General features: G+C 41.6%; 1 protein-coding gene across 1 annotated transcript in view; it reads right to left on the bottom strand.

The window, feature by feature from the left end:
* Positions 1–14,716, bottom strand: part of LAMA4 (laminin subunit alpha 4) — a 223,215-nt gene that overhangs the window by 90,132 nt on the left and 118,367 nt on the right. The window contains exons 10-13 of the mRNA XM_075340041.1: positions 13,003–13,113; positions 10,151–10,262; positions 1,821–1,988; positions 1,269–1,465 (exon numbers count right to left, since the gene is read on the bottom strand). Coding sequence (XP_075196156.1) covers positions 1,269–1,465; positions 1,821–1,988; positions 10,151–10,262; positions 13,003–13,113 — 588 coding nt within the window. The remainder of the gene's footprint in view (positions 1–1,268; positions 1,466–1,820; positions 1,989–10,150; positions 10,263–13,002; positions 13,114–14,716) is intronic.

Genomic DNA, 14,716 nt, shown 5'->3' with positions numbered 1-14,716 from the left:
ATAATAATTCAATTTATATTTGCCACCACCTCCATCTTTTTTGTAGAGTACAGCTAGTACTTTTTTCAATAGGGCCACATGGACACACACAGAGTTCAATATGGCTTTATAGTATGGAGCTATTCAACAATGGTTAAATGTACTATCATTACATCTAGGGAGGAAATGTCCTGTATAAAAAGCATCCAGTGTGGAACATGTAATCAAAATCAGACAGAAAAGCAGTGCATGTCATTGTATGACAGCAGATGCCGCATGCAATAGAGCCCTATTACAGTTTCATACAAAACAGATGCATAATACAGATATGAGCATGAGCCCTAAAGGATAAGGCTCTGCACATACTGACATTTTGGCTTCTATTTTCCCAAAGGTTTCATGACATTTACTACATGACAGTAGTATCACTATTTTTCTAAACTAATATGCAGATTGTGCTATTCTGTGCACCAAATATGTTGTTTTCTCTATTATACAAATGGAAGCAATAGTTGCCCAACCAGTATTCTGCGATCAGTCACTGCCAAATGTTTAGTTGGATGTAGACAAAATCTCCACTAAAGTGTATGAGGGTATATGTATACAACTGAGTCTATAGTTGGACACATTTAGATCCTCAACACCAGTAGCCTCCAACCTATGGCTCCCAAGCTGTAATGGAACTACAACAACAGCATGTCTTGACAGCCCCCGACTCCTCAGCAAAATAATTACAAGCAGTGGTGTAACTTGAAGCTTGTTGGATCTAGTACAAAGTCTCCAACAGAGCCCCTACCTATCAGAGTCTATGATTGGACACCTCTACGGATGCTTTTAGATCCTCTACACCAGTAGCCTCCAACCTATGGCTCCCAAGCTGTAATGGAACTGCAACTAACACCATGTCCTGGCAGCTCCAGACTCCTAAGCAGAAGAATTACAAACAGGAGTGTAACTTGAAGCTTGTCGGCTGCGGTACAAAATCTCCAACAGGACACCTACCTATCAGAGGTGTCTGATAGTAATAGTATTTTCATATGAGCAAAAGGAACCTTTTGGGCCCCCTAGGTTCCAGGGCCCGGGTGAGAGTGCAATCCTTGTACCCATTATACGGTAGTTACGCCCCTGGCTACAAGATAGAGACCACTGCTTTATTCACTGCACAGCTCTTCTATTCAGACTGAAAGTCAATATTGTTCTGATGTTATCAACTATATTTTCGACAGAGCTTATTTCTTTTACCATGTAATCAGTTTTTCTTTCCCTAAAGGAAATAGAAGAGTTCTTACATCATGCATATGTAGTCTGGCCTGGTTGGCCTCGTTTTTCTCTGTTGTGTTCGTTATGTGCTTGCCAGCTTCCTTTAGGGCCTCTTGAAGGTCAGTGAGCTTTTTATTGTGTTCAGCGATAGGATCCAGCACAATAGGAAAGAGAGATAGAGTATTGTTGTGTGTCTGCAACCAGTCCTCCTGGACCTCCGTTAACACTGTAACATTAAGAGATTGTCATTCACTCACAATCAATGGAACACATACATGGAAGAAAAAGCAAACCAAGAAATGTAGCAAACAACATGGCTATTGAAAGTTGCATTCTCCGTTTAGAGTCATGATTTATATTTTAATAATTGTCTCTATTTGATATATTATATATCTAATTGAAGTGATTGGGAATTACGGAAATAAAGTATGATGGCCTTTTCCGCAGCACTGACCACTTCTGGCCAACACATATAGGTTGATGGTCCTATTTCAGCCATAAATAGCTGAAATGGGAATCCCAAAATATTGGTATTTAGGTGCTGAATAGCAGAACATCACAAAATACATGAGGTAACTCACAATAATGTGCATTTTGCATCTCATCCATAACTAGCTTCCTTTGCAAATCAAAGTTTAGGTGTGCAAGATCCTTGAGCATTTGTGCTGCATCCTTCATGGTCTTAACGCGATCCGATGGGCTGACCTCTCCTTGTAATGATTCATAATGCTTCAGTTTTACAAGTGTTTCTGTGGAAAATATAAATAATTAGGAATATTTATATTGAAAGCTGATCTTGCTTGTCTCATAGTTACAGAAAACGTTCACATTTTTAATAAGGAGAGGAATCTACTGTCTGACACCACTGGATCAGCATTCTAATACAACCGCCATTGGTGAGAGCCAAGAAGCCCGCATGAAGACATGGTAGGCTGGTGCAGCTAAAAGCATCATGTTCTGCCAATATTAATTTATTGTGTATATCCAGCTTTATACTATAGCACGGAGTGTAACCTTTAGCTGCTGGGCTCCAATACAAAATTTGTAAGAAGGCTCAACCAACTATTTGCTATTGGGCTGGGTTTATACAGTCTAGACCAGAATACCTGGACTAACCGTGGTTCTCCTGACCCAAACTTGCAGTATATTAGGCATATATGAAATTGTGTAACAAAGCACTGTCAATAGCAGACAGGCAGCTCTTAATTGAGCTTCCATGGACAGGTTTTATGCAAGCCACTATACCTAGCAGGTTCTAGGGGAACCTTGGCCTTCACCCTTTATCCCCTGTATAGGAGTCTGGATTTTTTTCAGGACCCCTTCACTTCAGTTTGTCAAATGGCTTCTGGCTGATGATCAGAAAGCCGATGCAGAAAGCCGATGCAGATTCTGGAGGGTCAAAGTCGAGGACAAAATCAAGAGGCCATCAGGTAGTCAAAGCAAATGTCCAGTCAAGGAAAGGAATAAACAGGCTAGAGCTCTCAAAGCTGGAAAGCAGGGGTGAACCAGAGTAAGGGAAACCTATAACTGGAAACAGACTGCTAGGAGTATTAAGAAAGTAAGGCATCACCCAAGGAAACAAGATAATAATGCTTAGTTATTAACTCAGAATCACAAGTTTCAGAACTGCTGTAATGTTTCCCCAAATTATCCCCAATAAAATTGTGGCACAGCCTAGCATTAGATGCAGAAGTAGAAGGTGTTAGTTTGGATATGAATGTAAAAGGTTGTAAGTTCAGGTCAGGAGATGGTGAAATATGGCAACATGAGCCTGGCCTAATACTGATCTCCTTTTATGTGTCACAGGAGGTTTGGGGGTTTTTGTTCTGCCCCCCCCCCCCTCCCCCCTTCCCCACCAGGATGCAGCTACAACTGCTATCTCTGTATGAACTCATTTCTATGCTATGGTCTGGAGCAGTTCAAGCTAAATTCTAACATTTATCTACAAAGTAACTCAACTTGTAGATTAATATAAATCAGATTTAACATTTTTATCTGTGATTTTATATATAAAAAAGTGAGAACTGCATCATTTACATTAGTATGCAACACATTGTTCCGATCCTCAGACGGCAAACCGAGACACTTCTGACAGTAGTCAAGACATACAAAGCAGCGATCAGCCTTAAACACCAAATCAACAGCTGCTCTCTGCAAATTTGCAGCAATGGATAATGAACAGTGAAGCAGAAAGTGTCTGTCTATTGTACCAGTGACATTATCTGGATCATTTATCAATTGAACTGGAAAACGAATGATTGCCATTGTAGCAATGAACTCCACTTTATTCTTTTTTTTTAAATAGAAAATCAATTTTTCTTCATCTGATCACATACAGTATAAATGACACCCAGTAGAGATAACAGACATGGTCACTGGTGGGACAGATTGTGACGGACAGGTCAATGGCGTTCAGGATCACATAAGCCCCATACATAGCAGTAAAATAGATAGGTGATAAATAACAGTCTACGGTCAGCAGCCAGTGGGCCATGTCTGGAAACAAAAGGATTTGAGGTTAGTATGGGTAGAAAAACAGTGTCCTCAGTATTGCAGGTCTTTTTTCATGAATATAAGGGTGTCTGTACGCCCACCTGCTACATGTTTGATGATTGGCGGTCATTTACTTGCCTGTTTCGACAGACCAAGTGCACTTTGTATGTGCTCAGAATGATCTGTAATAGATTCTGCACAAAGACTGTCATTGTTCTCAATAGCACATGTCCGGTATACATATGATCACATACTGCTAAAAACAATTATTTTTAAGCAAACTTAAAGCACCACACTCCAAAGGGTTTTCATTAATTTCACCACTGAAGTGGTGCTTTAAATATAAGTCCCTACCACCTAGTCTTATACTCACCTGCCGCCATCTTCTTCTGTTATCGCTGGCACTAGGATGGATGACATATGGCGACCAATATGGGGGATTATATTAATACTAGGATGGGGAATTATATGGGGACCAAAATTAATGAATTTTGGGGACCAAGCTGGGGGATTATATGAATATAAGGATGGGGGAATATATGGAGACCAGGTTGAATGATGTATGGTGACAAAGATCAGTGATTATATGAACACAAGGATGGGGGATTATACAGGGATCAGGATGAGGGATTATATGGGGATCAGGATGGATGACATATGGGGACCAATATGGGGGATTATATGAATACTAGGATGGGGGAGTAAATGGGGACCAGGATAAATGATATATGGGGACCAAGATGGGGATCATATGAATACCAGGATAGGGGATTATATGGGAACCAGGATGGGGGATTATTTGGGGACCAAGATGGATGACATATGGTGACACAGATGGGGAATTAGATAAATACCAGAATGGAAGATTATATGGGGACCAGGATGGATGACATATGCGGATCAGGATGGGGGATTATGGGGACCAGGATGGGGAATAATATATGGACCAGGATGGATGACATAGGGTGACCAATATGGGGGGATTTTATGAATACCAGGATCGGGGACTATATGGGGACCAGGATGGGGAATTATATGGGCACCAAGATAGATGACATATGGGGAAAAAGATGGGGGATTATATGAATACCAGGATGGGGGATTATATGGGGACCAGGATAGATGACATGGGGGACTATATGGAGACCAAGTTCGAGTATTATATGGGGACCAAGATTGAAAAGATATAGGGACCAAGATGGGGGATTATATAGGGACCAGAATGGGGAATATATTGTGAGGGTAGGCCTGGGCTATAGGCCGTTTGTCGAGATGTAATAAGATGATCTGTGTGTGTAAATAATCAAAGTATAGATGTTGTTGCATAATTATCTGTGTGTCTATATGACAATCGCATAGACGTTTCATAATATGATTCTAAGATGTGTATTCCGCAGTGTGATAACAAAGATAATGAAGCCAAAATGAACAATGAACAAGGAGGTATTCATAACATACTGAGAGAATTCATAATCAGTTGGTTCACACCATGTGGGATGTGGGATGTTGACTCCTTGTTCTTGCTCCAAGGTCGAAGTCGAATGATGTATTGTATAATCACAAGATTCTTTAATACACGGGTCAAAAGCTAGCTTCTGCTCAAGCAGTTAAAAAAATGTCTCATTGTCTGATTCATGTATATCTGCGCAGATCCATTTGAACTCCGTCTCTGTGACCCTGAGAAATCCCATTTGTGATTTCCTCAAAATTCCCAACCTTGATAATATGAGGACCAGGAGGAAGGACAAATAATTGACAGGATGGATGACGTATGGGGATCAGTATGGGGTACATTATTGCATAAAGGGGTCAGGAAGGGGGAAATTACAGGAAGGGGACTAGGATATGGGTCGTTATTGCAGGAAGGGGCCAAGGATGGAGGACACTATTACAAGAAGGGGGCAAGATGGAGAAAATTATTACAGGATGGGGGATATTATTACAGAAGAGCCCCAGGTTGGAGAAAAAAAGTGGGAATTTGTTTTTGAAGCAATCAGGTATAGGTGACTGTGTGTTTTTTCCAGAGAGTCGAGTCCTGGCAGGAAGAAGTGATAGAGGTCTGCACCAGATAAAGTAGAAAAGCAAAAATGAATGACTTCAACTAGTGACATAACTGGTAAGTCCCTGTATTACCTGTACACTTAGGGGTACTTTGCACACTGCGACATAGCAAGCCGATGCTGCGATGCCGAGCGCGATAGTCCCCGCCCCCGTCGCAGCTGCGATATCATGGTGATAGCTGCCGTAGCGAATATTATCGCTACGGCAGCTTCACATGCACTCACCTGTCGTGCGACATCGCTCTGGCCGGCGAACCACCTCCTTATTAAGGGGGCGGGTCATGCGGTGTCACTGCGACGTCACATGGCAGGCAGCCAATAGGAGCGGAGGGGCGGAGATGAGCGGGATGTAAACATCCCGCCCACCTCCTTCCTTCCGCATAGCCGACGGGAGCCGCGGTAACGCAAGTAGGAGATGTTCCTCGCTCCTGCGACTTCACACACAGCGATGTGTGCTGCCGCAGGAGCGAGGAACAACATCGGACCGTCGCGTCAGTGTAATTATGGAATTTGCCGACGCTACACCGATGATACGATTATGACGTTTTTGCGCTCGTTAATCGTATCATCTAGGATTTACACACTACGATGTCGAGAGTGATGCAGGAAGTGCGTCACTTTCGACATGACCCCACCGACATCGCACCTGCGATGTCGTAGTGTGCAAAGTACCCCTTACACTATATAGTATATATAGAGCTCCTGTGTATAATATTACCAGTGATCACTGGATTACCTGTACTTTAGACACTATATACATAGCTCCTATGTATAATGTCACTGGTGATCACTGTATTACCTGTACACTATACACTATATACAGGGCTTCTGTGTAATATCACCGGAAATCACTGGATTACCTCTTCTCTACACACTATATGCAGAGCTCATGTGTATAATGTTACTAGTGATGATATTAGTGTTATTAGCAATGTGTTTATTATTACTGATCAGTATTGTATTATTCAGTTAGTATGTGGTGGTATTATGTGGTCTGGTCATGGTGTAGTGGTATTTCTCCTTGTATATGGTACTATTCATTCACTAGCTGGTGGTGATATGTGGCCTTATCATAGTATGGCAGTATTTTTCTCTTGTATGTAATATTGTTTGGTTACTATGTGGTGGTAATATGTGGTCTAGTCATGGTGTATCGGTATTTGCCTCTTGTATGTGCAACTATTTCATTACCGTGTGGTGATAATATGTGTTCTGGTCACAGCGTGGTGGTATATAGCACATATTTGGCCTTTGGCTGCTGAGGCCAGAGATTAGGTGCAGCAAATAGTTGAGGTGGCAGATGGACAGGAGGTTGTCCGTTCCAATTTGAGCAAAGTTCCTTTAGTACTAATTTCAAAGACTTGTAAAAAACTAAGAAGTGACTGACAGTGACTGAAACAATGTGGACCTGACAGGAGACAATGAGACTATTAATGAAGGTATCAGTAGTGGAAGAAGCGGAGAATCCTTTTACTTTTAGCTGCCATTACTTGTTTGTTGTGGTTGAGGAAAATGATTGAAAATGGGTATGATTAACAGTATGGGTATGGCTTTAAAATGGTCATGGTTTCTTAACACAAACAGGGAATCTGTCCTTAAAAATTTGAATCCCACTCCTGGGTGATTGGTAGCCTGTTAAGACTGGCTTATCATTGGAAGACGAGCATTCATGGGAACACTAATTCATGATAATTGCCATATGTAAATGCACCTTTAAGATATTTCTGACTGTTTTACTCTTAAAAATCTAAATTTGAATTTTTATTATTTTGATAGTATTTTGTAAATCCAACTTTGGCTTTCAACACTGTCTGAATCCTTCTGGCCATGCTCTTGATTTGATCCCAAGCGTCTTTTACACGTTCCCAATGTTGGTACATGCTGGGTGACTCACATGGGTATGTATACAGCTTTTTGTTCAACTCTACCACAAGTGTTTGATTGGCTTGGGGTCTGGGGACTGTGGGGGCCAATTCAGCCCCTCTACTTCATTGTCATTGAACCACTTCTTCACCAATCTCAACGTATGCTTCTGGTTGCTGTTCTGCTGGAACACAATGTCGTCCTTTTCAAGTGGACAAAGTAACTTGTTTTATAGATTAATAATACTAATAATAATAATCTTTATTTTTATATAGCGCTAACATATTCCGCAGCGCTTTACATGCATCAGGAATACTGTCCCCATTGGGGCTCACAATCTAAATTCCCTATCTGTATGTCTTTGGAGTGTGGGAGGAAACTGGAGTACCTGGAGGAAACCCACACAAACACAGGGAAGACGTACAAACTCCTTGCAGATGTTGTCCTTGGTGGGATTTGAACCCAGGACCCCAGCACTGCAAGGCTGCAGTGCTAACCACTGAGCCACCGGGTCGATTACTCACATATTGATCAGCTTGAAACCACCATCAATCCTGGCCAAATATCTATTGCCTTTGGCTGTGAAACAACCCCATATCATCAGGCTTCCTTCAACGAACTTCACAGTTGCTTTAAATTTTTTGATCCATTTGCCCCTTTTTACTTGTTCGTTCTAGACCCATTTTCTTCCATCAGAGCCTAGTCTATTGTATTTCGTCTCATTGCTTCAAATCACCCGTTTCCAATCTTCTACTGTCCACTTTCCGTACTTTTTAGCAAATTTGAACTGACGCTTCTTATGACGATATTAAAGTCAAGGCTTTTTCACTTTTTTCTGGCCACCATGCCAGACTTGTGTAATGTGTGTCACACGGTGATTGCAAAGATATCTGTGATCTCACTATTACAAAACATATGAGCCACCTCCACTGCCGTGTTTGTCACATTAGAACTGATAGACCTTATGATGAGCTGACTTGTTGACTCTCATATTTAACCTGAACGTTCATCTCTTGGCTTTTGAATGGATAGAAGGACTTCATTTAGTATTCTTCCAACTGTCATGTTGCTCACAGGATGCAGTTTGGCAATTTTCTTGACAGAGAGACCACTATCGATGAGCTGGATGATGCTGTTTCTTTTTGTTTGGGAAATATTTTTCTGCTATTCTGCTACCTGATTCCAACCAGTGACCATTCGCTTTAGAGTCAAACTAATAACACACTGAGCTATTAGGGAATATGACAACAGGTTGTAATTTGTAGTATACAGGAAGAAAAAGATTTTTCCATCACCAGAGCAAAACAGTAACAATGCAGTGACATGAATATAATATGCATAACTAATCATATGCTAATTAGTAGCAAGTCAAATTTATGCATGAGCTAGCTAAGATAATTGTCTATAAAATGTTGGTGTGGCATCTGTCTGAGGCCACTGGCTCCAAACAGCCATCTAGGACAGACTAGGCACAAGCCAATCCATTTGTAGAATCCGGAGAAAGCATGACATTCTTTAACCTCTATACAGGGATCTGGAATTACAACAGGGTCCAGGAGATTGCTTTCTACAAATTGGCTGCCATCCAGAGGTACGAACTAAAGGCAGGAATGGTCCCCAAGCTGGGTCAATGCAGGGGGTAACGAAAATAACAACAACATGATCCGTTAGAGAAGTCGGGGAGCTGGGTCAAAACCCGAGATGACAGCAAAGTACAAAATTAACAGGCAGAAGAAGAGTAAAAAAAATGGACCAAGGTCAAACAGGAAAACCAATACAGAGCAGAACTACAAAACTTAACCAGGGAAGCACAAGCTATATCAGGCAGCTTCCAGCATAACGTTGTAAGCTTAAGTAGGGTGTGGTGCCTTTTAATAGACTGGTACCAGGAGCTGATGACTTTAGCTGGGCGCACACACACCTACTCTGTCAGACTGGAAAGTACTGTTTGTCATAGCCATTTTAATCTTAGTGGATGGAAAGAGTCAATGCTGTCCAGAATTTCTGGCTCTGATTTCTTCTCTATCACCAGCACCACCTAGAGAGTGAATACAGTGGTGATTAATTATAGAACCAGAAGTTGCAGGAGCTGGCTTGGTGGAGATATGACAGATAGTAGTCTCACATTTGAAGCTGTAGTGGATGGTGATATATGGAGCCTGAAAGTTTAAAACATTGTTACCCTTTGGCTTGTCAGTGTTTATTTAAAGATTTCTCTGTCTCTCAAGGGTTAATATTTTTGAAAGGAGGAATCCAGTTCATACGGATATAAAATCTTCAACTTTATTAGGAAGTTATAAAAAATATAAAAATTGTCTGCAAAGGAAAACATCAATGCATTTCTGGTTTCACATGGCACCTTTATTGATGATTAGCTACTCTTCATTATTTGTTATATTACTGGTAATATTTTATGACCATGAGAATCTGCCTTTTTATTTAATAATAATAAATGTGAATAACTGTTAGTGGAATAAAAGTAACATGGTCTTTACCTTGGATGCCATCTTCTACATCATTAATTTGTTCTGCAGTGATCTTTGCTTGGTCCAACGTTTCGGTGGTTTCCTTCTGTGCCCGCTGGCCTTTTATCTGTGCTCGGTTTCCCTACATATAATCAATGTCAATAAAAGTTCACAGTGTTATACTCTGTGTGGATGGAAAATGCTTCCCATTGTGATTTCTATGCAGCACATTCCATTCACAGCCGGCTGTATATATTATACTGCATGTACAGTTTTATATGGAATCAATACAAACACAGAATTGTGTCATTAACAAGAACTATTTAAAATGCTATATTACATAAAAAATAACGATTCTAGTATTACTTGTACGTTTCTGGTTAGATATACTGTATATGGAAAAAAGCAGCATTGTTAATGCTTTCCATTATTAAAAGGGAATCTGTCAGTAGGTTTTTGCTATGTAAGCTGAAGCCAGCATTCTGCAAGGTTTAACACAGAAGATTCAGGGATGACTGTTTTGTCAAGGTCTGATTTGTTGTTTATTTGCTATGTTTGTTTAAGCAGCAGGACCCTTATCATTGATTTGACTAGAAAGTCACGTGCAAGGCAGTCCGACATGCCCCCTGCTGTGATTGACACATCACTGTCAATGTACAATCTCTATTGAGAGCCTGCTATGGGAGGGGACATCTCTCAGCTCTGCTACATGACTAAATCTAAAAATTCTGATTGTGTCATAAAGGATGCAGCCAGAAATCTAAGGGATACACCATTGCAGGATCTCTTTGCCTACATCATGCTGCTCTCAAATGAGGTAGCAAAAACCTGCTGACAGATTTCCTTTAAAGGGAATTTCTATCTCTGGGGACATTTTTTTTTTTGTTTGTTCTTTAATGCATAATATCAGCCCACAGCTGTCTTCTTTACCTTTGCTGGATACCAAAAATAGGTGGGACTGCACATACAGTGATTTTATCCTTAGCCCGATTACAGCTGAGGAAAAACTCGCAGATCGACATTGCCTCATTGAATAACATTGCTGCGAGGGTAATCCATTTTTTTTTATCAGATTACTCTCTCCATCTTTAATTACAAGTAGGAGACCTAAGAAAAATAATGTTCCCTGAAATAAACCCTGAAATATGTTAAAGGGAACCAATCACCAGGATTTTCATATATATCCTAAAGCCAATGCTGTACTGGCGCTATCAGGCTGATTCTATACATACCTGTAGTGGTCATCTCGGATGTATAAGTTTTGAAATCCAAGAAAGTAAAGTTTATAAAATCATCAGCTTCTTGAGTGACAGCAGCTGAGGATCAGATAATATCTGGGAGGGTGTTCATAGTTATCCCCTCCCCTGGTAGAATTAGCATAAGTATTATACAATTGATTTACTTTTTCACTTGCAGGACCTGTGTGAGGTCATACCCATGTGACCAGAAGGGGTGGGGCCTCAAATAACAGGAAAATGTTGCTTCCTGGTATCAGCTTTGTTGGCTGAGGCCCCGACTCTTCTGGTCACATGAGTATGACCTCAGCACAGGTCCTGCAAGTCAAAAATTAATTCTAACAGGGGGAGGGGATAACTATCACTATCCCACAGCTATTATCTAATCCTCAGCTGCTGTCACTCAAGACGCTGTTTTACTTTCTTGGATTTCAAAACCTAAACATCCGAACTGACAACTAAAGGTATGTATAGAATCAGCCTGATAGTGCCAGTATAGCACTGGCTTTAGCTTATATACGAAAATCCTGGTGATTGGTTCCCTCTAAGGCTGCTTTCACACCTCCGGTTTCTGCAATGCGGCACAATCCGGCACTTTGCAGGAAAATCGCAACCGGTTTTCTTTGCTGCCGGTTGCGTTTTTTCTGCATAGACTTTGCGGCATTGTGCCGCAAGGCCTTGCGTTCCATCCGGTTTTTGCCGCATGCGGCAGATTTAGCCGATGCAGCGGCCGGATGGAACGTTGCCTGGCATGTTTTTTCGTGCGGCAAAAAAAAACCGCATCGCGACGCATTCGGCCGATGCGGCGCATTTTTCAATGCATGCCTATGGCGGCCGGATGCGGCGCGATGCGGCAAAAAACGCATCCGGCCGCCGCATGTGGTTTTTGCCACTGCGCATGCTCAGTAGCATGCCGCAAGCGGCACAAACCGGACGGGCCGCATGGGAAAAACTTATTCAAAGGATGCGGTGTTTTCACCGCATCCGTTGCATAGCTTGCACAGCCGGATTGAGCCGCACGGCTCAAGCCGGATGTGTGAAAGCAGCCTAAGCATGTTAAAATATGCTTTGTTGTATCAGAGCAAGTACTGAATTAAATGGTGTATATTGTGTATATGTGCATATGGTAAATAGCCATGATGGACAATGCAGCATCAGTAGTATAAAATCTATTATAATAAATGATTTTCTATTGTAGAATAGGATGAAAAACCTAGTAACAATGAAAGATTGCTACTACTTAGCTATATTTTGATACTTTCAACCTTTTTTATAGTGATCATTTCTAGCAACACCGAACATGGCATCTCAAATATTTGATATATTATTTTTTTCTACAACTTGATGATGTCTATTTCATAAATGTCATTATAATGTGATGATGACTCCTGTTTCCATATCCAATTATGATGGTGAGAGCCTCAATATTAGCCATTGAGGAAAAATCGTACTTTGTGAACAATAACTTGGTATAGACTTATTTGTGGCATATCGCATTCACTACTTCTAGTTCAGGCAAAAAAAGAATATTATAGAAAGTGCCGAGGGCACAAGATGATCGTTCTCCATCTGCAGCCATCAGCGTAATGTTGGAACAAATGGATCCACATCAAACACAACCAATAAGCGCATGCAATCGTCTCTAACCTTCTCGGCTAGCTTATTGACTTCTCCCTGAAGAACGTCTCCTTCAGTTTCAACATTATCAATCTGAAGATCTTCATACAATGAATGATTTTTTTTCTCTATTAGTTTGTCCTTTAAATTATAAAACAAAATAACTATAAATGATAATAGTAAGGACTTATTGACATCTTGTGTTTTTTCCATGTTTTTCAAGGGTAAAAAACCATAACATTTTACAGTACTAGGAAAGTGAATGAGATTTCTGAAATCCTGAATTGTAAAGCGCTGCAGAATATGTTGGCGCTATAGAAACAAAGATTATTATTATTATTATTATTATTATTATTATTATTATTATTATATCTCATGCACATGCTGTTTTTTTTCCCTTGCAAATTTGAACATGTGTTTTATCAAGCATAGCAATTCTTTCTGCATTTTTGCCTCTTTTTTCATCATTTTTCATGCCGCTCCTCTCACCTCCACGCAGCAACTGAGGTGAGTAGCGCGATCAGCTGAGCTGTCACTGAGGTTACCCGTGGCCACCGCTGCATCCACCGCTGGATCCAGTGACAGCGGGTAACCTCAGTGACAGCTCAGCTGATCGCGCGGCTGTCTTCATTAGCTGTGTGGAGGTGACAGGTGCGGTGGTGTCTTCTGCAGCTCCGGTCACCTCCATGCAGCAGCGCTGGATGCGACGCTGGACCATCCTGTAGTACGCCGGACATGGAGGGCTTTTTGGGGCTGATTAAAGTGGTGAACCAGGGTATATGTTTGTGTTTTTTATTTCTAATAAAGGATTTTTTCGGGCGTGTGTGTGTTTATTTACTGTAATTTACAGATTAATCATGGAAGGTGTCTCATAGACGCCTGACATGATTAATCTAGGACTTATTGGCAGCTATGGGCTGCCAATAACTCCTTATTACCCCGATTTGCCAACGCACCAGGGCAAATCGGGAAGAGCCAGGTACAGTCCCAGAACTGTCGCATCTAATGTATGCGGCAATTCTGGGCGGCTGTTGGCTGATATTGTTAGGCTGGGGGGCTCCCCATAACGTGGAGCTCCCCATCCTGAGAATACCAGCCTTCAGCCGTATGGCTTTATCTGGCTGGTTTTAAAATTGGGGGGGACCGCACGCCGTTTTTTTTAATTATTTAATTATTTATTTCACTGCACAGTATAGACACGCCCACCGACTGCTGTGATTGTGTGCAGTGTGACACCTGTCACTCAGCGTGGGGGCGTGTCTCACTGTAACCAATCATAGGCGCCGGTGGGCGGAGAAAGCAGGGAATACGAGATTGTTTAATGGGCGGCCGGCTTTTTCAAAACAGTAAAAGCCGCCGGAGCAGTGTGAATGCCGTGCAGAGCCGGGCCGGGGATCGGAGATCGGTGAGTATGAGAGAGGGGGTAAGAGGGATAGACTGACATGGACAGAGAGAGAGGGACAGAGATAGTGACGGACTGACAGAGATTAGTGAATGACAGACATTGTGAGGCGCTTCAGAACGCAGCTTTTCAGCTGCGCTCTTAAGCAGACCTTTTTTAAGCTGTGGTGCAGAGCGCACACCTGCGCACATAGCCTCAGACATCAAAATCGTATGAGGGATGTCACACGTTACAATTGCCTAGGTTCATACAACAAAACGTCCAATGTATGAGGAATAAACGACGTGTATGCGATCACCGTATTTTCGTTCAATCTTGATTGCACGTAGGTGTCACACGCAA

Source organism: Anomaloglossus baeobatrachus, chromosome 3 (assembly GCF_048569485.1).
Source record: "Anomaloglossus baeobatrachus isolate aAnoBae1 chromosome 3, aAnoBae1.hap1, whole genome shotgun sequence".
NCBI lineage: Eukaryota > Metazoa > Chordata > Amphibia > Anura > Aromobatidae > Anomaloglossus > Anomaloglossus baeobatrachus.
This window is presented reverse-complemented; position numbering and strand designations above follow the sequence as displayed.